General features: G+C 37.4%; 5 protein-coding genes and 1 long non-coding RNA gene across 11 annotated transcripts; 3 read left to right on the top strand and 3 right to left on the bottom strand.

The window, feature by feature from the left end:
* Nucleotides 1-2,905: 2,905 nt before the first annotated feature.
* On the top strand, nt 2,906-8,000 carry LOC140809312 (uncharacterized). 3 transcript variants are annotated; one of them, XR_012113094.1, is made up of 16 exons: nt 2,906-3,136; nt 3,466-3,839; nt 4,041-4,161; nt 4,317-4,434; nt 5,076-5,200; nt 5,398-5,469; nt 5,797-5,865; nt 5,958-6,038; nt 6,120-6,239; nt 6,331-6,405; nt 6,497-6,577; nt 6,779-6,852; nt 6,926-6,986; nt 7,363-7,418; nt 7,482-7,616; nt 7,757-8,000. XR_012113094.1 is itself a non-coding variant. In XM_073166899.1 (15 exons), exons 1-15 carry the CDS (start codon nt 3,026-3,028, stop codon nt 7,561-7,563), a joined length of 1,620 nt encoding a protein of 539 aa, XP_073023000.1. In that variant the 5' UTR covers nt 2,906-3,025; the 3' UTR covers nt 7,564-7,689. The 3 variants fall into 3 exon arrangements, 1 of the variants encoding a protein (XP_073023000.1); XR_012113093.1 differs by having other exon boundaries at nt 7,708-7,770; XM_073166899.1 differs by lacking the exon at nt 7,757-8,000 and having other exon boundaries at nt 7,482-7,689.
* Nucleotides 8,001-8,923: 923 nt separating this feature from the next.
* Nucleotides 8,924-10,098, top strand: LOC140808795 (thioredoxin-like protein CDSP32, chloroplastic). Its single transcript, XM_073166062.1, has one exon. It carries the CDS (start codon nt 9,054-9,056, stop codon nt 9,951-9,953), a length of 900 nt encoding a protein of 299 aa, XP_073022163.1. The 5' UTR covers nt 8,924-9,053; the 3' UTR covers nt 9,954-10,098.
* Nucleotides 10,099-10,301: 203 nt separating this feature from the next.
* LOC140808794 (uncharacterized) lies at nt 10,302-12,376 on the bottom strand. Its single transcript, XM_073166061.1, has one exon. The coding sequence runs from the start codon at nt 12,342-12,344 to the stop codon at nt 10,632-10,634; it is 1,713 nt and encodes a 570-aa protein (XP_073022162.1). The 5' UTR covers nt 12,345-12,376; the 3' UTR covers nt 10,302-10,631.
* A 581-nt stretch (nt 12,377-12,957) lies between these two features.
* On the bottom strand, nt 12,958-17,702 carry LOC140810094 (RNA pseudouridine synthase 2, chloroplastic). Of its 4 annotated transcripts, none has more exons than XR_012113239.1 (8): nt 17,296-17,700; nt 16,805-16,948; nt 16,416-16,649; nt 16,092-16,294; nt 14,554-14,632; nt 14,084-14,264; nt 13,892-13,994; nt 12,958-13,291 (listed from the first exon to the last, which is right to left on the bottom strand). XR_012113239.1 is itself a non-coding variant. In XM_073167902.1 (8 exons), the coding sequence occupies exons 1-7, from the start codon at nt 17,626-17,628 to the stop codon at nt 13,895-13,897; spliced, it is 1,269 nt and encodes a 422-aa protein (XP_073024003.1). In that variant the 5' UTR covers nt 17,629-17,699; the 3' UTR covers nt 12,958-13,291; nt 13,892-13,894. The 4 variants fall into 4 exon arrangements, 2 of the variants coding, with proteins under 2 accessions (XP_073024003.1, XP_073024004.1); XM_073167902.1 differs by having other exon boundaries at nt 14,089-14,264; nt 17,296-17,699; XR_012113240.1 differs by lacking the exons at nt 12,958-13,291; nt 13,892-13,994 and having other exon boundaries at nt 14,097-14,264; nt 14,554-15,464; nt 17,296-17,702.
* A 133-nt stretch (nt 17,703-17,835) lies between these two features.
* LOC140810097 (uncharacterized) lies at nt 17,836-21,571 on the top strand. The gene is made up of 2 exons (XR_012113241.1): nt 17,836-18,064; nt 21,290-21,571. It is a non-coding gene; the product is annotated as an uncharacterized lncRNA (long non-coding RNA).
* Nucleotides 18,603-21,290, bottom strand: LOC140810096 (UPF0496 protein At1g20180-like). Its single transcript, XM_073167904.1, has one exon. It carries the CDS (start codon nt 20,069-20,071, stop codon nt 18,956-18,958), a length of 1,116 nt encoding a protein of 371 aa, XP_073024005.1. The 5' UTR covers nt 20,072-21,290; the 3' UTR covers nt 18,603-18,955.
* Nucleotides 21,572-21,975: the final 404 nt, after the last annotated feature.

The raw sequence follows: 21,975 nt of genomic DNA, 5'->3' as shown, positions 1-21,975 counted from the left end.
GATTCACATGGATACAGTACTAGGTTTGTTTGAAGTACAATATTATTAGTCCATTAAAAATTAATCGGTCATATTATTTTAAGGACCGTGTATCGTATTATCGTAAATCTTATGTGATTATCGATAATTTATGGAATTGTCATGTGATTATGTATTTGATGTATATCATGACAATGGAATTGAGAAAATGAGTATTGGATATGAATTGACGTTGTAAGAGCTCGAGTAGAAAAGCCGGACACTAATATAATACTAAAACCAATGTGTTGGACAGAAGATGTGGCGCCCGGGCGGTAGGTCATGACCGCCCGAGCGCCAGGGTATGTAAAATGTGTATTCGGGCAGAACACTTCGCGTCCGAGCGATAGTTTGTGACCGCCCGAGCGATGCAAGTGTTAGGCGGACAGAACTCTCCGCGCCCGAGCGGTAATCCTCTACTGCCCAAGCGCGATAAAGATGAGGATAAGAATAACTTTTCTTCTCTTTCTTTCTTCATTTCTCATACGATAACTTCGAGAAAAAAGAAAGAGAATCGAATTCTTCCGTCCGAATCGACTTCGAAACGCTGTCTAAACGCGAAATAAATTATATATTTGTGATCTTCGCGTCGAGGGCTTCTGACTGAGGTAATTTTCTTCTGGTTCCAGCATCTCTAAATGTCAAAGTGCTGGGATTATTTGAAGTTGAAATTCCTATATATAGTAGAATAACCGACAATAAACTCATATTCAAAGTCGGAATTGAATTATGATATGATTTGGATTTGATATGAATTTTTGGAGTTTCAAACGATATTTGAAACTCATATTAATGATTTTGGAATACGTTATTGATTGGAATGAGTATGTTATTGATGTAGATAAAGTGTAATATCAATATCTTCAGGCTACATCAACTGGAAACGAAGAATCGAGGTATGTTGCGACCGGGTAACATACGACAGGTATCTGTATTATATGATATATGTTGGATTGATTTGACTGATTGGATTGAGAATATGTGTCTATGTGCCTTATTTGTTGAATTTAATGTGGCATACATGACATTGAGATTTGAATATCGATGTATAAAATAAATATTTTTGTTAACACACATCGTTTGATGCATACATCGATACATGACATGCACGTTGAGCTATGATCCTTGGATACCCTGATATGATTTGATTGGATTCTGGGGTTTGTGAACACAATGCTATGTTTGGTATTACATGACCCTTAAAACATAGACATTTGTGGCCCCGACGATTGATTTGAGATTTGGGATTTGATGGCGCTTCGTCGACGCTATCATACGAGTATCCCTTATTGAGGCCGGTGTGCCAGCTCGAGCATTGATTTGATAGCGATTCGTTTGATTCTGACATGTGCTCAGTGGATGGGCATATTACCTGATACCTCCACGATATACATGCATTGTATACTATATATCATTGTTTAGATACTTGTGGTATATATGTTGGTTGTTCCATACGGAGCTTGGTCACCCCCAAGGGGGGCTGTTGCTGTCTTTGTGTGTGGACAATGGCAGGTACTCCAGGATATCAGGAGACCGGAGAAGGTATTTCTGGAGGGAGACACAGTTTGTGTTGAGGTTTATGTTTTGTTCCCATATATATATATTATGTGTGTGTGTGTGTGTCTATATACCGGGGCATGTCCTGAGGATATGAGTTGTTTGTATATGATTAGTTTTGATTACGTGTGGGTATGTTTATGATGTGAGATGAAATACTATTATTAGTATTCAAATAAAATGATTTGGGCTCATTGTAAAGAAAATTTAAACTCGTTTTCCGCTGTGATTAATTAACCCTAATCAGATTGTATCATTGTAATAACGATTAGGAACTAAGGGCCCCACATTATTTATGCAATCAAATCTATAAGTATCCAAAATTTTATAGATTTACAATGATTCTATGTAATTCTTTTAAGTATAGACAAAAATTTGTGTGAGATGATCTCACGGGTCGTATTTTGTGAAACATATATCTTATTTAGGTCATCCATAAAAACGTATTACTTTTTATGCTAAAAGTATTACTTTTTATTGTGAATATAGGTAAGGTTGACCCGTCTCACAGATAAAGATTCGTGAGACCGTCTCACGAAAGACCTACTCTTCATTATAAACCTTAAAACTCTAGTACAGTTATAAAAACTCAAAAATTATCTACTACCCACCATAGAGATTTTGATAGGCTTTTAATTGAATAAAATATTATATATATATATATATATATATATATATATATATATATATATATCTCTTTCTCATTCAAAGACGATATTTTTCTCCTCTCTAAAGAGAAATCGAGAATTCCAAGGTATGATTCATTTCTTGAATCATTATTGATCTGATAAAAAAAATATTATCAATTTTATGTATCTATTTCTGTGTTCCGGTTGTTGTTTGTTTCTATCTGTTTATGTGTGTGTTCCAAATTTTTGCGTATAATGTGATATGAGGAAGTATGTACATCTAATGTGATATGAAGAAGTATGTACATATGACTTTCTGGTGTTTATCGTTTACATTAAACTGTGTGTGATGGATCAATAAATTTTTTACAAGTTGTTCTTATAACGTAAATCAAATAAATTTTTTGTTTAGAAAAATAAAAAGAAATCTTCATGGAAATTTATGTATATGTGAAAAGAACAACCATATAGGCTTCGGTCTATCAATTTCTCAAAAAAATTATATGTTTCAATTTCTATATTTCATTATGTCGAAGCTAAGAATAATCCAATTTTTTCTTAGTAATTCAAGTATAAAATTCATCGTGATAGTTGCGTGATAATCCCACCATCTGAGCTATAATAATCCAAATTTAAGGTTGTTTTTTTAAAAAAAATTCCGAAATTAAGGTTTTATGTGTTTACAAATTAGGCTTGAAAAGTCGAAAAACAATGTTTGACCAACAGCCAAACGGGGCTTTGTTAAGACATCCAACTTAAGAACTCAGGGGCCTTCTTCACCGGAACTCAGTGACGCCTATTCTGAAGGCCGAATCAATCGAATGGCGTATATTAGGCCCACTCCGGATGCTACCGAGGATGAACTGAAACACCTCCGGGACGCCGTTCATGCGCTGCCGCCTCAACCAGTCGAAGATTTGCTGTCTAACGGCGTTCGTTTTATCCTCCCATTCAGTTCTTATCTCTGATACTTATAGTTTATCGGCATAATCAGGACTAAAAGAATTAATTTTTTGGTTTTCAAAATGGAGGGCCTATAAACTTTCTCGAAGCCAAGTGCTGGTGCATTTTATAAATTGGTTTAATTGTTTCTGTCCTTGGAGTTTTTTGCTGTTCCAGAATGGTTAATTTGAAACAAACCAATATGAAACAGAGGATTTGTAGTTTGTTGCTGATAATGAAGTTAATAGTTTCAACGGTATTTGTAGATTATTGAATATCTGCAGCAGTGAATGTGACACTGCAGTATGTATTATTGCAGGCATGCCCGCGATGCATCCTACGGATATTTGGTCTTCATGACCAAATTTGTTCATGGCCTTCGGTATCCACACCAGTTCTGAGTACACTTCTTAATGAGTTATCAGATAATTATACTAACGGGGAAAAAATCAGTAGCAGTGATCCGGAAACTATTCGAGGGTCAGAGGAGGACATTAACTTTTGTGTGATATGTTTAGGCATCTTGCAGTTTCTACATCTTGATAAAAGTGGAAAATTGACCAGAAAAAGTAGTGCCATTGATTTTGCTGCAGCAATAGCCGATGTTGTAAAGATGGAGGGCCACCAAATTGACAACTTCAATCTTGAAGTCTCAATTCCGCCAACTGTCATTGAAAATGAAAAAGCAGTTTGGTCAGCAATTTATTGGATTGTTTGAGTTTGAACTGTCTTACTTATGATATTGCTTGAAACAGAAACATTGTTGAAAGTTTGATCTGTATAATGCCTTTGTAGTTGGATTAATGTAGCCCCCATGTTATAGAATTTTGATTGTATCTGTTGACGTGGACGATACTCTGACTTAATAACTGGAGATTATTCTCTTTGTTTCAGGTTATACATAGAAAAGAAGTTCAGCTCTGAACCTTGGTTCACCCAAAAGTTTCAGTTTGAATGTACTGCCACTAAAGATTTTCTGAAATTGTCCTTATCAAGTCTTCTGGAAACATTGTTGGTAAATTTCAAACCCTGTGTCATATCAGTTGCCATGAGCCGAATGTTGTCTTCTCTTTTTTCCTTTTTATTGTTATGGGTGGCTGGGACGCTGGGAGGGGGGACTGGCAGACCAATTTAAGGAGGACGAGTTTATAAAACATTGAAGTTTTGCAGGATGCAAAAGCTCGTTTAAGTGATTTTCGAATACGCTTGACATACACGTTACCCGACGAATCAGCGAAGAGCCAGCATTTAAGTGAAAGGAATGGATGCATTAAGAGAAGGAAAACAGGTACAATACATTTTTTTTCTTATGCACCTGTGCTTGTGATACTTTACCGAATATTAAATCTTAAACATTCAAAACTTGAAAGTTGAAGATAGTGGTGTTTTAAGAAAATAGTATTGATCAATTTGACCTTGAGCAAATGCTGGAGACATACGAGGACAGGATTTAAAAATTTGGTAATGTAAAACAATTCCATGCACCATATTAGTTAAATTTGGCATTTCTTACATTGCTACCTTGTGGAACTGTCAAGCCATGATCAAGTCATCATAATAATTAGCTTAGGATTTTCTTCCTGTTGATGAATCTAGGAAAACGGCGAGATTACAGTGACTAACCTCTGTTGAGTATGCTTATTAATTTTTTTTAATATAATTTGCGTTCATTTATACTTTCTCATTATGGTTGTAGAAATTGCTTGCTGTTAATGTTTGATGTGTAGTTTTGTATGCTCTAGAGAGAGAAATGACCATACAGTGTAGCGTGCCTTTTTATACTAGACATTTGGAATAAGTTTGCATTGTGAAAGGAACCTAAATTTGCGTTTATATTCCTCTGTCCATTAGTATTGCATCTGGACGTTTGCATAACTTTCGTCTTGCATCCTGAGTATTTATTTCTTTAAGAAGTGTTCAATGGAACAGGTGACGGTGATTTCCAGAAGAAGTGTGCTGGTGTGCTTGAGGTTGAAGGGCAGAAAGTCTCCGAGAATTCTTCCAATAATTTGGAAGATCGTGGGTTTGGTTTCTTGAAATTCCCTGTCGAGATGGTATATTTGTTATAACGCTTTGTTGGGTTTGCTTGCTTTTTGATGCATGGTTCCATGCATGTCAATTTTTCTCATATGAGGAGCTAAGAAGCATCTTCACAAAAGACCATTATCACTATAATTCCTTGGAACCTTGAAACGTCGATTCTGAGTTATACAACACTAAACATTTGTGGTGACAATTTCATCGTTTTCAGATCAATCGATGCTGCTCGTTGGTTTTTCAAGGCTACAGGACTCCTACCTTCATCGGTGGCAGATATATTAAGGTGCAACCAAGTTATCTCTGTGACAGTTGTTAAAAGTAATGTCATAAACTTCTTCTTCTATTTATACGGGGCTTTAGAATTTTACCTTTTTATTCCTTCATTCCACTCCGTGAGCTGCATTTCTGGAGATGCAATCGGCTAATACTCGGATGGCCAATTGTCTGTAATCCTTAAATCATATGTTGTTTCTGTGCATTTTCTACTTTTCTTCGAGGCATTAGGCATCTATTTCATAGTAAGTAAGTTGTGAAGAATTCTCCTGATTGATCCGGTTAACATTGTCATTCCATATATCTTAATCATGCAAGTCAATCTTTTCAAATGCAGTATTCGAGAAATGTTAGCCAGTCTCGCTGGATTATTGATGATGAGAGAAGGGGTGAAGCATCAGTTGAGGTAAAGAAAATTATATGACTATATTTATTATTTCCTGGCTGGTGATGTGGAATAACCATATTTCAAAAACCTTCTGTTCCATATCTTTGCAGGAAATAGTTGGCTGCAATATCCTTCCCATTTGCCACGGTGACAGCTATAAGTTTCACGCTGCTGGCAGGGAAGATATGGATGTAATGACACTTCATCTCTCAACCACTTGTTGATGGACAAATATCATTATAGTTCAAATTACTCTCTCTCCCCCTCTCCAGGTCCGGATGTTGGGCACCGGGCGGCCTTTTCTGGTTGAGATCCAAAATGCACGCCAATTCCCTTCTGACATCTTGGTAAAAGATATGGAAAACAAAATAAATAGCCTGGAAAGCAAACTTGTAAGTTTTATTGACATTTCACCACTGTCGGATAGTTTTTATTTCCAGATCAGTTTGTTATTTAGTTGTTCTAAACATTGACCGCCCGCAGGTCCGTGTAAAAAATCTCAAGGTTTTTGGTAGTCAGGGTTGGGAGCTGATGCGTGAAGGAGAAGCAGAAAAACAGGTTTTAGCTTTATTTTGGATGAAATTGCCATTGAGTTGGCAGATCGATCTTGCTGTTCGATTGTACTTAATGATTCAATGAACATGTGCAGAAGCAGTATGCTGCACTTGTGTGGATTTCTCGTCCTCTCACCTGCGATGATGATTTGACGCTTTCATCTCGCAAAGACACGGTGAACGTCATTTTTTGTCTTCTTCCTTTCTCTTTGTCTCTCACACAGTCTCTTTCTCACGAATTATGCTTTGAATTAGAAATAAACTTTTTTTGGTATAGATTGGAGATTAGTTAATCTCTGTATACTCAAAAGCACTCGTTCCTTTGCACATGCAATATCATGCCTATTAAACAATAAATGGTTCCTTTTATTTTTCAGCCAATTCAGCAGAGAACACCAGTAAGGGTTCTTCATCGGCGAAGTCCATTAGAGCGGGAAAAAGTCATACATTGGTATGGGAAATTAACAAGCAATTTTCCGGAATAATATTAATGTGGTATATATTTATATTTCTTGACATTTCAGGATGAAAATGGAGAGGATAGCTGGACATTCTCAATATTTCCTATTGCATCTATGCACACAGGTAATATATTCAGTGTTCAACTGCGTAGGATTGTCTAGGCCTTTTCTATGCACAACTCTTTATGCTTCCGTACCATCATTATATTATATTATATAAAATGCTGTTGAAGATATTTGATTGTGAGAATAGACCTGAAATGAGATCTTTGTCCGGGGTCTACATAATATATATTATATACTGAAAGGAAGGAGATTGCATTTCATATTTGGATCTCAGATGACATAGATGCATATGCGGTTGGTTTGGTAAAAGAAGTGATTGTATTTCTAAGTTATTTGCTGATGTAAAAAAATATATATGAGGAAAACTATCCCGAATTTCCAACTTCCCAAAAATATTGACTGGCCATTGTTATTGATGATTGTTTCTCAAACAGGCTGGAACGTACATCAAGGAATTTGTTCATGGAGACCTAGGACGGACACACCCTAGGTATGAAAATCAATTATTTTACCTACTCTAGCATTTTTTTACGTGTATCATGTTGTACTGCAGTGTTGGTTCTATGCTAGGATGCAGAGCAGAAATATTGCGACTTGATGTGACCGACGTGAAAATGGATTGCTTCCAGTTATAACCCATTTTCTAACCACTGATTGGCTTGCCTTCCATTTCGTTGCCAAATTCGGAGTTGAGTTATAAATTTCTTCTCCTCCAACATGTCTTGTTCATCAGTACTTCATAATTTAAAACTAAATTTTTTACATGTCAATTATATCAGATTGATCCTTCCAGTAGGCCTCACTGCAATATTTTGGGTATATCCGCAGGTCTGATTGTATTCAAACCATTTGACTTTTGATGTGGCCCGATGACACATTTAGCTGTACGTGTGCTAGAATTTCGTCCAGATGCCTGATGATGGTTAGGCCCTTGAAGTTATAATCAAGGTGCCAAAAGATGTGGCAAATACTTGGAATCTTTGCAGTATATTATTGGTTGAACCTGTTTATCTTATAATGACAATGAACAATAGACGTTGGATTTTAAATCCATCCAGTAAGTGCAGCCTAACTCATGGTTCAAAACCGAGCACGATGAAAATCATGAAAGCAAAGGGAACATTACGCCAATTATTTAAACACCACTTTAGCCTTCGAGTCTCCCCTTCATGTGGCCTTTGATTACTTTTCATGACTGAGACGAACAAATGAATAGACTTTAACAATTAGTTACTGCTAAGCCTAATCCAAGACCTTCTGTCATTTCCTTTCACGGACTCATAATCTTTGTTCAATAAAGGTCTTAATTTCCACGAATTCCTCGGTGCTCGCTTGGTTGTCATGAAATCCTTGAAATTCCATTTTTTAAATACATTTCTTAACCCAGCCTCGATCGACTTTAATTGATTATCGTGAGCAAGACACCAAAAGGTTCCATTACATGTCTAATTTATGAGGTTTTTCTATTTTTTTTTTACCCGAATGTTTTTTTCTCAATAATATATTGAAATTTTAATCATTCGATCATCAACACATGATATCTATTAAACTTTTCTTGTGATATAATGAAATTTTAATCATTAGATCATCGACACGTGATATCTACTTTCATTAAAAAAGAAAAAAAGAAAAAGATCCACGTGATATAATTGCGGCTTGAAAGTATTACTCCCATAAAAGATAAGGCAAAAGCTTGTGTGAGACGGTCTCACGGGTCGTATCTGTGAGACGAATCTCTTATTTGGGTCATTCATGAAAAAATATTATTTTTTATGCTACGAGTATTACTTTTTATTGTGAATATCGGTAGGATTGATCCGTCTCATAGATTAAGATCCATGAGACGGTCTCACATGAATCTCACTTAAAAGATAAACCAACTCAAATTTAATGCTATGTTTCAAAAAAATATATCAATAATCTAGAAAATGCGGAAGGAATATCTTCTCTTCCATATGGGAAAAGACAAAATACGTGCGTGTATATGTGGTTAGCATTAGTGCTCCATTCAAGTGGATTGGATATCAAGAACATCATCCACTTCAATTTAATCCCACTTTCTTCCTTTGCAATCGGGATTATCCCTCCACAAAATCAAGAACGCTAGGATAAATTTCATCGCCTCATGGCTGCTGTTACTAATTTCTTAGCTAAACCACCTCAGAACGTTACCTCTCTACCAAAACTCGCTCCCCTTTACACCAAATTTTTGGGCTACAATCTCCCAATTTCATGGAATCTTAAACGACTACTGCACAATACAGAAGCAGCCCGTCCGAATCTCCTTCCACGGGCCACGGCAACGCCTGGGGTGAAGAAAGCCAAAAGCGACGAACGAGTGAAACAAGTCCACAACACCGAGGAATTCGACGACGCCCTACGCGCGGCGAAGAATCGTCTGGTGGTGGTAGAATACGCCGCAAGTCACAGCGTGAACAGCAGCAAGATCTACCCCTTCATGGTAGACCTGAGCCGTAACTGCAGCGACGTCGACTTTCTGCTCGTCATGGGCGACGAATCGGAAGAAACCCGCCAACTCTGCGCCCGCGAGAAGATCGAGCAAGTACCTCACTTCAGCTTCTACAAAAGCATGGAGAAAATCCATGAGGAGGAAGGAATCGGTCCCGACCAGCTCGTCGGAGACGTTCTGTACTACGGTGACAACCACTCCGCCGTGGTGCAGCTCCACTCCGGCGAAGACGTGCAGAAATTGATCGAAGATCATAAAATAGACGGCAAGCTGATCGTTTTGGACGTGGGATTGAAGCACTGCGGGCCGTGCGTGAAGGTTTACCCCACGGTGATCAAACTTTCGAAATCAATGGCGGATACGGTGGTTTTTGCGCGGATGAATGGTGATGAAAACGAGAGCTGCATGCAGTTCTTGAGAGAGATGAATGTGGTGGAAGTGCCAACTTTTTTGTTCATTAGGGACGGTGAGATCAGCGGGCGGTATGTTGGGTCAGGCAAAGGGGAGCTTATTGGGGAGATTCTTAGATACCAAGGAGTTCGGGTCACTTATTAAATTGTTATTAATATCATTGTTTGTTTGGTTAGTTGATTTGGAAGTGGATTACCACTCCATTTATTAATTGGAATGGAAGTCGAGGATTGAGATGGGTTTGAATTATACTTGTCTGATTTGCATACAAATACACAGTTTTCATCTCCTTCTTCTCGGTTATTTTACACACCATATCTCATATGCTTCTCAGCCAGGCCTGCATAAACGGGGGCTACATTCTTGTACATTGAACCATCTAAATGCCAATGAGATCAAAAAGAATTAAAACGGAAAAGCGAAAACAAGATTACCTCACTCGTCCATTCCTCTTACTACCATCTTCGACTTCTTATATGCAGGAAGCAAGATCAACTTTTCACAGGTATACAGAAAACGTTTCATATTAACATGTAGTTTTTATCGTCAAAGAAAAGAAATGATACATCATATTCATCAAATTAATTTTCAAAAAGTTGATTTCAACCTCAAAAGCAGGCACTTGGGACTAATCTTATTATTCAATCCAAAGGATAAATCTACAAGACTTTATAGAGTCTCTCGAACTTAAATACAGCCCAGTTGTGATTTGTGAAACTGCTACTTGGTAACAAATAATACATAATAGAATACTCCTCCGCCTTTCGAGATATTACCTTTTCCTTACGAGAACATTAATAATGGTAAACCATTAGACCAATGCTAACGCGGTTCATTCAACAAAGGGCGACTAACAAATCCTCGATCCATCATCTTCTGTACCAATTCCTCGTGTTTCTTCAACTGACCGGCTTTTATCAACTGCTTCATCACCATTTCATAGAGTTGTTGACTAGGCCTCAAACACTTGTCCTCAATCATTTCTTTCAAATAGTTGTAAGCATTGTTCCAATGCCCCATCGAACAGTACATCGAAATAAGAATCTTGAAAGTATTCACATTTGGCTCCACTTCATTTTCTTCCATTTCTTTCCAATGCTTGATAACCATATCAGTAGATTTCGAATCAGCAAACATCTTCATCAATATATTATATGTCACAGTGTTCGGCTTACTTTTCAACTCTTTCATCTTCACAAACAATCGATGAGCAGCATTGACATCCTGGGCTTTAGCGATGCACCTAAATATCGGATTAAAAGTTGAAGCATTCGTTTCACACCCTTTCTTCACCATCGAATTAAGAACCTTTATCGCTTCTTCTCGATTCTTGTCCTTGCAATGAACATCTATCAAGAAATTATATGTTATCACATCCGGCTCACACAAAAGCTTCCTCATTTGATTATACACTTGAAGTACCTTTTCGGTTCTACTAGCTTTCACATGAACCCGCATCAAATTATTGAAGGTAACAGCGTTTGGCTCACAGCCCACATCAAGCATCTCTGCAAAAATGTCATGAGCACCGGTTATTTGCCCAGACCGACACATTGTGTCAATCACAATGCTATAAGTATACACATCGGGTTGAACTCCAACCGTTTTCATTTCCCTAAACACCCTCTCGGCTTCGGAAATATTATTTGCTCGACACCATCCGTGTACTAAGCTATTGTAAACCACCACATCTAGATCAAATTTATCCTTCAAGCTATCAAAAAATGCTTGAGCTTCGGCTGCTCTTCGTTTCCTACCCAACATACCGATCACTATAGAAAAAGCCTTTTTATCAGGCTTGCAGCCATATTCATCCATTCTATTAAATGAGTGCACTGCCTCTGCAGCCAACCCAGCACGAATATATCGGCGAATCAAGATAGAGAAAGTCTCAATCGGGATTGGCATATTTTTCGATTTCATTAAGTTAATGAAGTGCCAAGCAAAATCAAATTGGCGTACCTTTCCCGAAAGATCGATCATTTTATGGAAGACATCCACATGAGATGACGGTGATAACATGGCCCAGTTGAAGAATGACACAGTTTGGATAAAAGGGATGCCGTGCCGTGGCGCGCCGCATCTTTCTATCACTCGGCGGGTGACGGAAGGGGATAGGGATTCTACTGGGGAGATTCCCGAGAAATCGGAACATAGCGCCGGGAAGGATACATTAGGGTTTAACGGGGTGCTGGGGTTTAAGAGGAGGTCAGGGTTTTTGCGGTGGTGGTCTTTGATTATGGAGTGGAATTTATCGGCGAGAAAAATTTCGGCGGGGGAAAGGTCGGCGGAGATGGAGACCGAAGCTCCTTCGTCAGTCTCGTCTTCTGCCATGGCGTGACATTGAGGGTGGCTCGCTGCGGCGGAGGAGCATATATTACGGAGAGAGGAGAATAAATGTATGGGGACATTCAAGCTTTGCTTTGACATAGCGCGCGCCATTGGAGGCTTGTTTGGTTTAGGTGCAGAAGAGGGAACACAAACGGAGACGAGACGGCTGGTCGATCGAAGGCGATTCGAATTGTCTCTGTTCATTCGGTTTTAAAGGGTTGGTGTGACCATCTCAATTACGTTCTAAATCGAAGAATGAGAGCAATTATAATTTAATTATTTTATTTATAAAAATAAAAACTTAAATTAGTTAAAATAAAAACTCCTCCTCAAATTCATCTAGACATAAAATTCACCTAAAACGTGTAAAAATCAATCCAAATATTGTTAACAATTGATGCTTTAGAGTTGGATCATTTACAAATAAACTTCGACTAACTTCTAGAAACAATCAGAAACTTGTGGGATGAAATTAGTACGAGAACCATAGAGATCAATTCGAGACAACGTGTGATGCTCATTTGTGAAAATACCAGAAAGGCTGCATATGTATAGTTGACGAAACAGAAGTAAACATTTATAATTCATCGCATTCAACAAACTATTTGCCATGAACATACTTTGGTTGGTATGTCAGAAGTGAGACAACAAGACTACCATTATCAGGCATGCATTCGATGCAAGGGGTCGATGCACGGAAACAACAGCCGTGGAAGGCGCCAGTGTTGGCTGAATATTAAGACCAGGTATCCAAATTGGACAGAAGTAAACAACTTGATCATCTATACGTCTCGTCTCAATTTAGGAGTATAAGATATAGAAAACACCACACTATATTGACAGAAAATTGTTGCCTTGAATTATACATCAAATCCAGTACCCGAAAACCAGGATAGGAATGTGATACGCTTTACACGGGATGGATGCTAATTGAAACATTAAATTTTAGTATCTTACATGAGTCAAAACTCATCCGAAATCTCCAACCGTTCATTGCTTCAGTCAGTGCACGTGGGCTGCTAAAAATACTGTTGCTTCGATACCATGCCACATGCAGAGAACAAGAACAGATTCTGACGGCGAGAGACCCATTGCAGCAACGTTGAATGAACTTCGACAACTATTTCTTGGCGAACAACCGGATAAATTACCTGTAAATACATTTGTCAAATGTTCAAGATCATCAGATCATACAACATCACAACGTTAGATGATTTATCACTATATAGAATGTTAAACAAAAAATAGCTTATAAAACAGGGGATTTTCAAGTCTCACAATACAACAGAAGATTGAACCTTGATGGGCAAAATGGTCATAACTCTTTTCTTTTACACTCTCCAACCATTTTGCTATTTTGCATTAAGAACAGATTTCCTTCATCCCTGAGTTAGCTCATGAATTAAGCTCGATTACAAATTCATGCATCAACATTTTAAACTTGTTATAAAGGTAGAGTTTATGAATTTCAGGAGCTCCATTTGTTTTACACATCTACTATCCGACCTATGAAAATTTGCAATATTGGTGGGTATCAGCTCTTTTTGCTTTCACCCCCACATCCAAATTCTAACTTAGCACTACACTGAGACAAACTGGGGATGCACAAATTTCCAGAGCCAGAGTGCTAACAAGACCACAATTAAATCAATGGGGATTGAATATCCTTAGCTGAATATCTAACTAATATGAAAAATAAACGTGCACGTTTCATATCAGGAAAATAAATCAACATGAACCAAACAAGTTACCTTCTAGTTGACAATGTTGCGAAGATGGTCCAAAATTTCAACAAAATCAAGTGGTGGCACCTGAGAAAAGCGCAAGTGTTCTCCAGTTCGTGGATGCTCAAACCTAATAAACGAAATAAGAAAATATTCAGCACAATGAAATGTAGCAACCATAAACATGGGTACACGTATCGTATATCGTAACGGCATAACCTCACCCAAGACTTAAAGCATGGAGGCACGGTCTTTCTAACTTAGAAACCAACTGAAAAAGCTGTCTGTGACAACTAGTAGAGTTCCTAGATTGAAGGAGTGAAAAGGCCATGTTCTTCGTCCCTCCATAGACATCATCTCCTAGGAGTGGAACACCGAGATATTTTGCATGGGCTCGAATCTAAGTCCAAAAATACTTCAGCAGACAATACTGATGGTAAACACTGGCATAATACAGCAATTTGCAAGTCTACAATGGTTAATCCAAAAGGTAAAAAATCATGATCTTAAACGGCATCATGGTATATAAAAATATGTCGGACTGGACTCAGATGATTTTGTTACTTATATGATGTTGAAAACCTGTGTTAGAGAATTTTTGAGGCCTTTAACGAGATATCTGAACTGGGTATCTGTATTTATGAAACAACATTGTGGTTCAAGTGATTTGGACAAGATATACATCAAACCTGATGTGTGCGCCCGGTTTCTAACCTCCATTCCACCAATGCACAACCACCACCAGCAAGAACTTCTAATACTTTGTACCTGAACAAAATTAACTTGGCATTGACTACATATTGCACCTAGCATGCTTAATGGAAATTTGTACAAACGAGTTTTGAGGGGATCTGAAGTGGAGAAAGATAAGAATAATTGCCCAGAAAATATAAGAAGTACAAAGAATGTTATTGAAGTACAGAGGATGTTATTCAGCTGAATTACATCCACTGTACTTACATTTTCCAGTCAACACCTGCATTTCTCTAAAAAGATCTAAAGCCTCGATATTTTTACCATGTTGTGAGGAACAAGTGATCACTGAGGTCCAAGAAACAACATTTAGCTCACTCTGCTGGCCTCGAAAACATTTAAATACCTCTAATGCCTCGCTGAAAAGACCTTGACGAGAAACTCCGGCAATCAAGGCATGCCTGCCCCAACATCCACTTGACCCATCCCTTCAAACACTCGAGACATCTCCAAAGAACATCCACGTTTGCCATACGAATTAATAAGTGCACTAACAATACATTTATCTACCACAAATCCCATCTTCGTCAAATGACTATGAATCTGAATTCCCATAACTAAAATACACAAGTTACCTATGGCAGGTAGAACACTAGATACATTAGCCCCATCAGACTTAAAACCAAGTGAATGCATTTGCTTAAACATCAAAGCAGCATCCAAGAAACACCCACTCTGATTAATCCCGCAATCATACCACTCCAGGACACAGAATTAGGTTCAAACCCAAGATTCTGCACTTCATTAAATACCTTTTTCATTGACCACACCACCTTTTCTTGCATACCCTGCCGCCAATGCTCTCCCAAGACTGCACCACATCTCTCTCAGCCATAGTATGAAACACCTTACAGGCACAATCTAGTTCATCACATTTCACGTACAAATGAACCAACGAGGATCCAAGAATAGACCAGATGACAATGAATATTCATGAACTTGTTTCCCAATTTCGGAGGACAATAATCCAGTGCAAGCCTTGATAATGCTTGGTAAAACATGTACATCGGGAAAAAGCTCATTTGACAGCATTTCAGAAAGCAAACTGAGAGTATTCTTAAAATCATTATGAGAGTGCAGATAAGGGTTTTTGAATCAGAAATGCACTAGTAATTGGCATAGAGTGAGAGGATCTTTGTATTGTAATGAGGGATATCAAAAAGGTAAGTTTTGAGGAGTTGAACATGGACAACACTAGAAGAAATCCAGCAATCAAATCCCGATTTTAGAAATTCAATTGCATGGTTCTGTTTATGTCAGTATCATAAAAATTGTTGGGCTGGTCAAAAAATGGTTATTGGAAGTCATTGGAATCTGAGTTCGAAACTAATGGGGTATTGTGAAATGAAGCTTTACTATTTATAATATTAGTTATAATCCACTGCAGACAAAGTAATAAACTAGCGTGTCAATTATAAAGTAAAAACTTTCAGGGCAGTCTCAGTAGTTTGACATTAAAAGACAATCTTTTCACCTACTAACAGCACGACGGGTGTTTCCACGGGTGCCAGATCCAGGAAGAGCAATCATGCGAATCCTGTTATTCACATCACGACCAATGGGGATATCAACACACCCAGATGTAGATGATGGCACTCCACAAGTAAGACTCACGTAGACTCTTTTTATGGAGTGTTCCTTGAACTGTCCAGCTAGATGGGCATGAGAATGTTCATCCTGTCCATAGAAAAATAAGAAGCAGCAAACTTATATACGGATTACATTCAAGTTCAACCAACAAGCAAAAAGAGCAATGTTAAAACAAATTACTAATTTTCAGGACTTGGAGAACCGGAACCTTTGCTACAACAAGCAATCCACTAGTTCCTTTATCTAATCTGTGAACAATTCCAGGGCGAACATCCGCATCATATGCTTTTCCTATAGAGAAGTCACATGCCTCATCAGCGGACACATCATTATCATCATATGGTGCTTCTGGGTTGAGAAACGATGCAGCGGAAAGCCTGCAATGGTGTAGAATGCCATTTACGAGTGTTCCAGTTGCATTTCCAGGAGCTGGATGAACAACCTTCATTTTCGCAATTCTTTAATGGTCAAGGCATTTTAGTTTTATTAATTCCAACAAAATTCGGCCTCAAAATAAAAATCAGCCACATAATTAAAAATGATTATCGTAGAAACACCGAGATGTCTTAGACAGATAAACGACTATTGAGGGCATACCATATGAGCAGGCTTGTTGACAACAAGCACATGTTCATCTTCAAATACAATGTCCAACGGAATATCCTCGGGTTCCGCCCTCAAAGGCTGCAACTCTGAGATAGTGCAGTGGACCATATCTCCATCTCTCACGACATGCGACACCTTCACGAAATTTAATTAGAAGCATTACCAATAAACTCTTAACCAGAAAAGAAAGTAAGAACTGAGATCGGGAGTCGGGACTGATCTAGCTTGACAGTATCTGCTAAAGATTTTTTTAAAAAAATTCAAGATTCCCTAAAAATTTGAACTTGCCACAAAAATGCACACTAAATCTCTGAATTCAATCTTTAATTATCACCAACTATGAAACTACACTAGAGACTTTGCATTGCAAAGTAACAGCACAACACGTGCTTTCCTTTCTTTGAATGAACGCAAGCTTTCGCATGGAAAGACCAAGAAATAAGTGAAACAAAAAAAAAGAGAGAAAAAGAAAGAGAAATAACCTTGCTGACGAGGTTGCCATTAACAAACACCAACCCCGAGCGAATGCTGGACTGAACTCTAGCTCTGCTGATGCCATTTATTTGAGAAGCAATCCAGGAGTCAAGTCTCAGCTTTCCCGAATCCAAATTCACGGTTTCCTCGATATGGGTGCCGGAATAACCGCTCAGCCTGTTAGATAGCTGTTCTCTAGAATCCGAAAAATCTGGATTTCCGGCGGGAATGGTTGTGGTACCAGAGCAAGCTGTGATAATAAGTCGTCCCAATGAAAGATTCAAAGGTTTTCGGGGAAGGGGATTCGCACAGTTCCAAGCTAAAGCGTTGAGCGAGAACATTTTCGAGGCTTTCCTACGAAACTTCGATTCTCATCAGTATTTGTTTTAGATGGAGTTAGAAATTGATAAATAGAATTACTTTAATTATTTGTTAAGAATATAATGCTTTTGAGGAATATTAAAAATAAAAACTGATTTCAATTTTCATATCTTTGAAAATACAATAAAAATTAAAAACGAAAAAAACAAATGCACCGAAGTTGGGAGCTCTGAGCCTCTCTCCCGCTTATCCCCTGCGTACACAATTAGGGCAAAATTTCTCCGATTTTAGACAAAATATGTTCCAATACAGTCTATCGTCCGTTATAACGGCGTTTTTGGCTAACAGAACGCCAACTCAAAGCACTTTCCTTCACCGCCTGTAACTTCGTCCCGGTGAGCCTCGTTCGCCGTTCCGATACCGATTCTGCGAACCATGATTGTGACTAGCCAAAAGGTGAACTTTTACTTTATTTTCTCAACGTTTGCATGATCGTTGAACTGGATTTGCCAATGTCGAGGTGTCTAATTGGAGAGAATTATACTTTACTAAACAATCGCAAATAAAAATTACGTATGAAATTTGAGATATTATTCTTTGAGATGAGAACTTGTTCGCAGTGAAGTATATACTTAAATTTCTTCACGTCTTAATCTTTTTTTGCTGAGATAAATGGAAAATATCATCGTCCAAATTCTGTATTTCTGTTCGAATGTTCTATTCTACTAGTTGAGGGCATTAGCGTATTCGTCATCGTGCTACAATGGGTATGGGTGTGAAATTTTTCGTTTTGATATTTTATGTTGAACAATAGTGTTTGATGATTTGAAAGGTTTCTATGGAAAACACGTTGGTGGAATTTCTATTTTATTTTTTCAATATTTTGCATGATTGGTGGATTGGATTAACACCCACCCTTTGATATGCCAAAAATGGTACAATTTACATGTGAAAATAAAGTAATAGATTGTGAATAAATTTTCCAATTTATGGCTGTGTCAAGTATTTACTGAAAATTTATGTATTCCAGACAAATTTTTGCCGGAGTAAGAGACGAAGCAAACAACTACCAACTGATGAGTAATTTCTTGTTAATCATAGGCTATGATTGTTGATGGTGTCCATTGTTTTGACTACTGGGACAAATATGAGAGTAAACCTCAAAAAAACGATACCACTAATAAATTTCATATCTGAAACAAATTCAAGAGCCTTTTACCCCATACTTGGATTAATAACAGACTAGGACATAAATAAAATAAAATAAAAAGAAAAGAAAAAGGGGAATGCAAAAGAATTACAGCCTTAATTGAATGATGGAAGAGAGTCTTATCCTTAATAAGCTCTTCACTCAGATGCGTTGGGATCAGTTCTCGGCATATTCATTTCGAGCGCAACTTGCTTTCTTGTACGATTGATGTTGAGAAGACTCAAGTATGTATGCTTCTCTAGCTCTTCCAGCTGTCCCAAAAACCTAGGCTCTTGCATTTGGAATACCTTGGCAGCCACCTTTAAAGTCTCATTCTTCCCCCTTTTAACACAATTATCAACTAGCGAGTGCATGTGTTCCATTTCCTCGTTCATAGTCTTTTCGAGCCAACTTACTGTGTCGAAATCATTGATCAGTGTATATACCCCTCTTGCTGCAGCATCTAGTTGCGCAAATAGTCTTTTGAGACGTTCTTTATTCAATCTTTGTTTTGTTTTATTCTTTGCCAACGATATTAAGAAACAAACAAGTATTATTGGGCCAACCACCATGCCTATTGTGCTATGCATGGCCAAAACTAGCAAAGCAGCAGCCAATGCACCTCCGCCCACCACTTTAAATATTGTTTTGACCAATTTAATACACCTGTTGGCCTTTATTCTCTGTTTGGTTTTATTATGTTGGGATGTTAATTCACGATACAAAAGTACGTGATTATGGTGTAATTCATGGAACTTCTCAGGGCTGATCACTGAAAGAGGGTTCTGTGAAGTGAATGTAACCAAAACTTTTTGTACCTGGTAGTACTCATCACTAGTCCAAGTTGAACCATTTGGAACGCATTTGATTTTTTTTATCATATCCTGTATTTCTAGATAATTAATGCGTTCTTGATTGATATTTCTGAGGAGAAATTCACAGTTTTGGAATGCTTCTAGACTAGTATTAAAGTACTCGGCAAAAATTTGGAGATTTGGGTTCTCTAATATAGGGGTTAGGGTTTCTTGGCGGGGTTCAAGTAGATGGTCCGCGAGATGGACTTTGCTTAGATGAGGGGGAGTTGATAAGGAGTGTGGGCATTGTTCATCGAAAGACTTATTTATTTTCAGTTGGCTTTGAACTTTGTTGTATATCTCAGTGTAAGATTTCGTCCTAAATGCTTCTTTATATTCGTCATTCAAGTTTGGCTTGCTCACTAAGCTATTCACATCGGCTTTTCTGCTTCTTCCTGAATCCAAACAACCAAACAACATTGATTCAAATAGTATGAAACTGTATCAATCGTCAAAACATGTATTGAAAGAATGACGTCAGGGTAAAACATTAGCACAAAAACTAATTAGAATAATTGACAATTAAGTAAAAAATTCACATTTAAAATCAGGATTTGTTGAGTAGAATATCAAATCTTTGTATCCTGATGGTATTTAAAATCTGATGAGCGGATTTTTTTTTTGCAATGAAAGAGTTTGGAATAATGAGGTACTGAATTTTACTGGGAATGATTTGAGACCGGCAAGGAAAAACATACCTTCTTTTTGTAATTTGAACTTGGACAATAACATCTTTTTGATGGGAGAGATGACAATCATGATGTTTTTGAAAAAAAATATGATAACTCAAAGAAGACCCCGTATATATAATGTTCATGTCTTGGTGGACTTCTATGGATAACCCTATGTTAGTAGTCTAAAGCAAGAAGATAGCTGGCATCTTTTGTTCGGCACCGCTTGTTGTTATAATTGTACTCTAGCTTTTCTTGAATGCAGTTGCGTTCCTTGCAAGTTAGATTTTGTTCATGTAATATATAGACCAGCTCTTTTTAATGAAATTGAGGTAATTAATGGAGGAGATAAGATTTTAGGTAAATGTAAAGAAGTTTTCGGTAATTCATGACGTGTTACAGCTATTTTAACCATTCTTGGAGTCTACGTTTCTTAATCATGCTTTTCTATCCCGTCTTTGGTGTCGTATCTTGTATTATTTTTCATGCTCTATCTGTTCAATCTACTGCTTGCGTCATAACGTTGTAATCATCTATTTCAATTTGCACTAAAAATTCTCACTTTAAGTTAGTAATTGTCAATTGATGCAGTACATGTTTATTTCTCTTATTGGTTCTTCAGTAAATATTAAAATTTATCTTTTGTGATGTCTTTAAATTTTGCCAATATTTGTTATCAGCTATATTTTGCAGAGTATTGTAGCGCGATCTTGCATGCATTTCAATTGATGTTTTTTTTAAGGTTTGAGTATCAGGTAAAATTAAATTTTCATAATTTACTCGAATGAGATACAAAATACTTTTCCATGAAAGTATAGAAAAATCTATTAAGAGAAACTTTGCTGACACTTATTAGGTATAAAACATGGCACACTTTTGTGCTCAATTCTGTTGAATTAAGTGGGTTATACCTATGCACAATTATTTTTCTTATAAAAAACACTGTTCTTCTGTTGATTGATTTTAGTGTGAACGTAAACCAGGAGCTTGGCTTTCATTACAATTCATGGCAACTCATGATATGATTTTTCAACGGTCTCATGGGGAAAGCTCACTAGTTCTGTGATGTATTTTGTAAAGCATCCGCTTTTGCTGTTGTTTGCCTAGCGACCTTGATATTTCTTTCCTTCTATTTAGTTTCATCTCTTGCAACTAGGAATGTGGTTGGTTCTCAGGTGTTTCGTACAGTCAGTGGTTTCGATTAAAAGTTGATGGAAAATGGATAAACCACCTACAATTGCCACGTTCATTGGTAGAAATACCGATCATATCTGGTTTCATGTTTATCCACATTTTTGCTTGCAAGTGATGGCCATCCCATTGCAACCGACTGTGTTAAATTATAACCTTTGGTAGTGTTTAAACATAGAAGCTCTAGCAATTATTCATTTGTTTAATAACTAAATATATGTTTTTTTGCTTGAAGAAAAGTGTAGCAAGATAACTTTGAATCTCTACACTGAATATTTTCTGATTTTTAAACGCTTTAAAATGCATATTAAAGAGCATTGAAACATTGATGTTTCATTTCGAAGTTTGTTTCTTTTGATTTAACTTATTTTTTGACAACCAACGTCTCTTTGTTGAGATTATGATCGGATTTACTACAATATTGTTTGTATTTGGTGGATAAGACCTATTTCTGTCATGTTC

This window comes from Primulina eburnea, chromosome 13 (genome assembly GCF_022965805.1).
Source record: "Primulina eburnea isolate SZY01 chromosome 13, ASM2296580v1, whole genome shotgun sequence".
NCBI lineage: Eukaryota > Viridiplantae > Streptophyta > Magnoliopsida > Lamiales > Gesneriaceae > Primulina > Primulina eburnea.
The sequence above is the reverse complement of the archived record's forward strand: the minus strand, read 5'-3'. Positions and strand labels throughout refer to the sequence as shown.

Coding starts and splice junctions, on each gene's coding strand:
- LOC140810096 (XM_073167904.1), bottom strand. CDS start 20,071: ATGTTGTTTGGTTGTTTGGATTCAGGAAGAAGCAGAAAAGCCGATGTG.
- LOC140809312 (XM_073166899.1), top strand. CDS start 3,026: ATGGCGTATATTAGGCCCACTCCGGATGCTACCGAGGATGAACTGAAA. Junction 5,470..5,796: donor TCGGTGGCAGATATATTAAG/GTGCAACCAAGT, acceptor TTTCAAATGCAG/TATTCGAGAAATGTTAGCCA. Junction 6,039..6,119: donor CTGGCAGGGAAGATATGGAT/GTAATGACACTT, acceptor CCCCCTCTCCAG/GTCCGGATGTTGGGCACCGG.
- LOC140810094 (XM_073167902.1), bottom strand. CDS start 17,628: ATGTTCTCGCTCAACGCTTTAGCTTGGAACTGTGCGAATCCCCTTCCC. Junction 14,265..14,553: donor AAACCGGGCGCACACATCAG/GTTTGATGTATA, acceptor TTTTGGACTTAG/ATTCGAGCCCATGCAAAATA. Junction 13,995..14,088: donor CTCCATGCTTTAAGTCTTGG/GTGAGGTTATGC, acceptor TTCGTTTATTAG/GTTTGAGCATCCACGAACTG.
- LOC140808794 (XM_073166061.1), bottom strand. CDS start 12,344: ATGAACAGAGACAATTCGAATCGCCTTCGATCGACCAGCCGTCTCGTC.
- LOC140808795 (XM_073166062.1), top strand. CDS start 9,054: ATGGCTGCTGTTACTAATTTCTTAGCTAAACCACCTCAGAACGTTACC.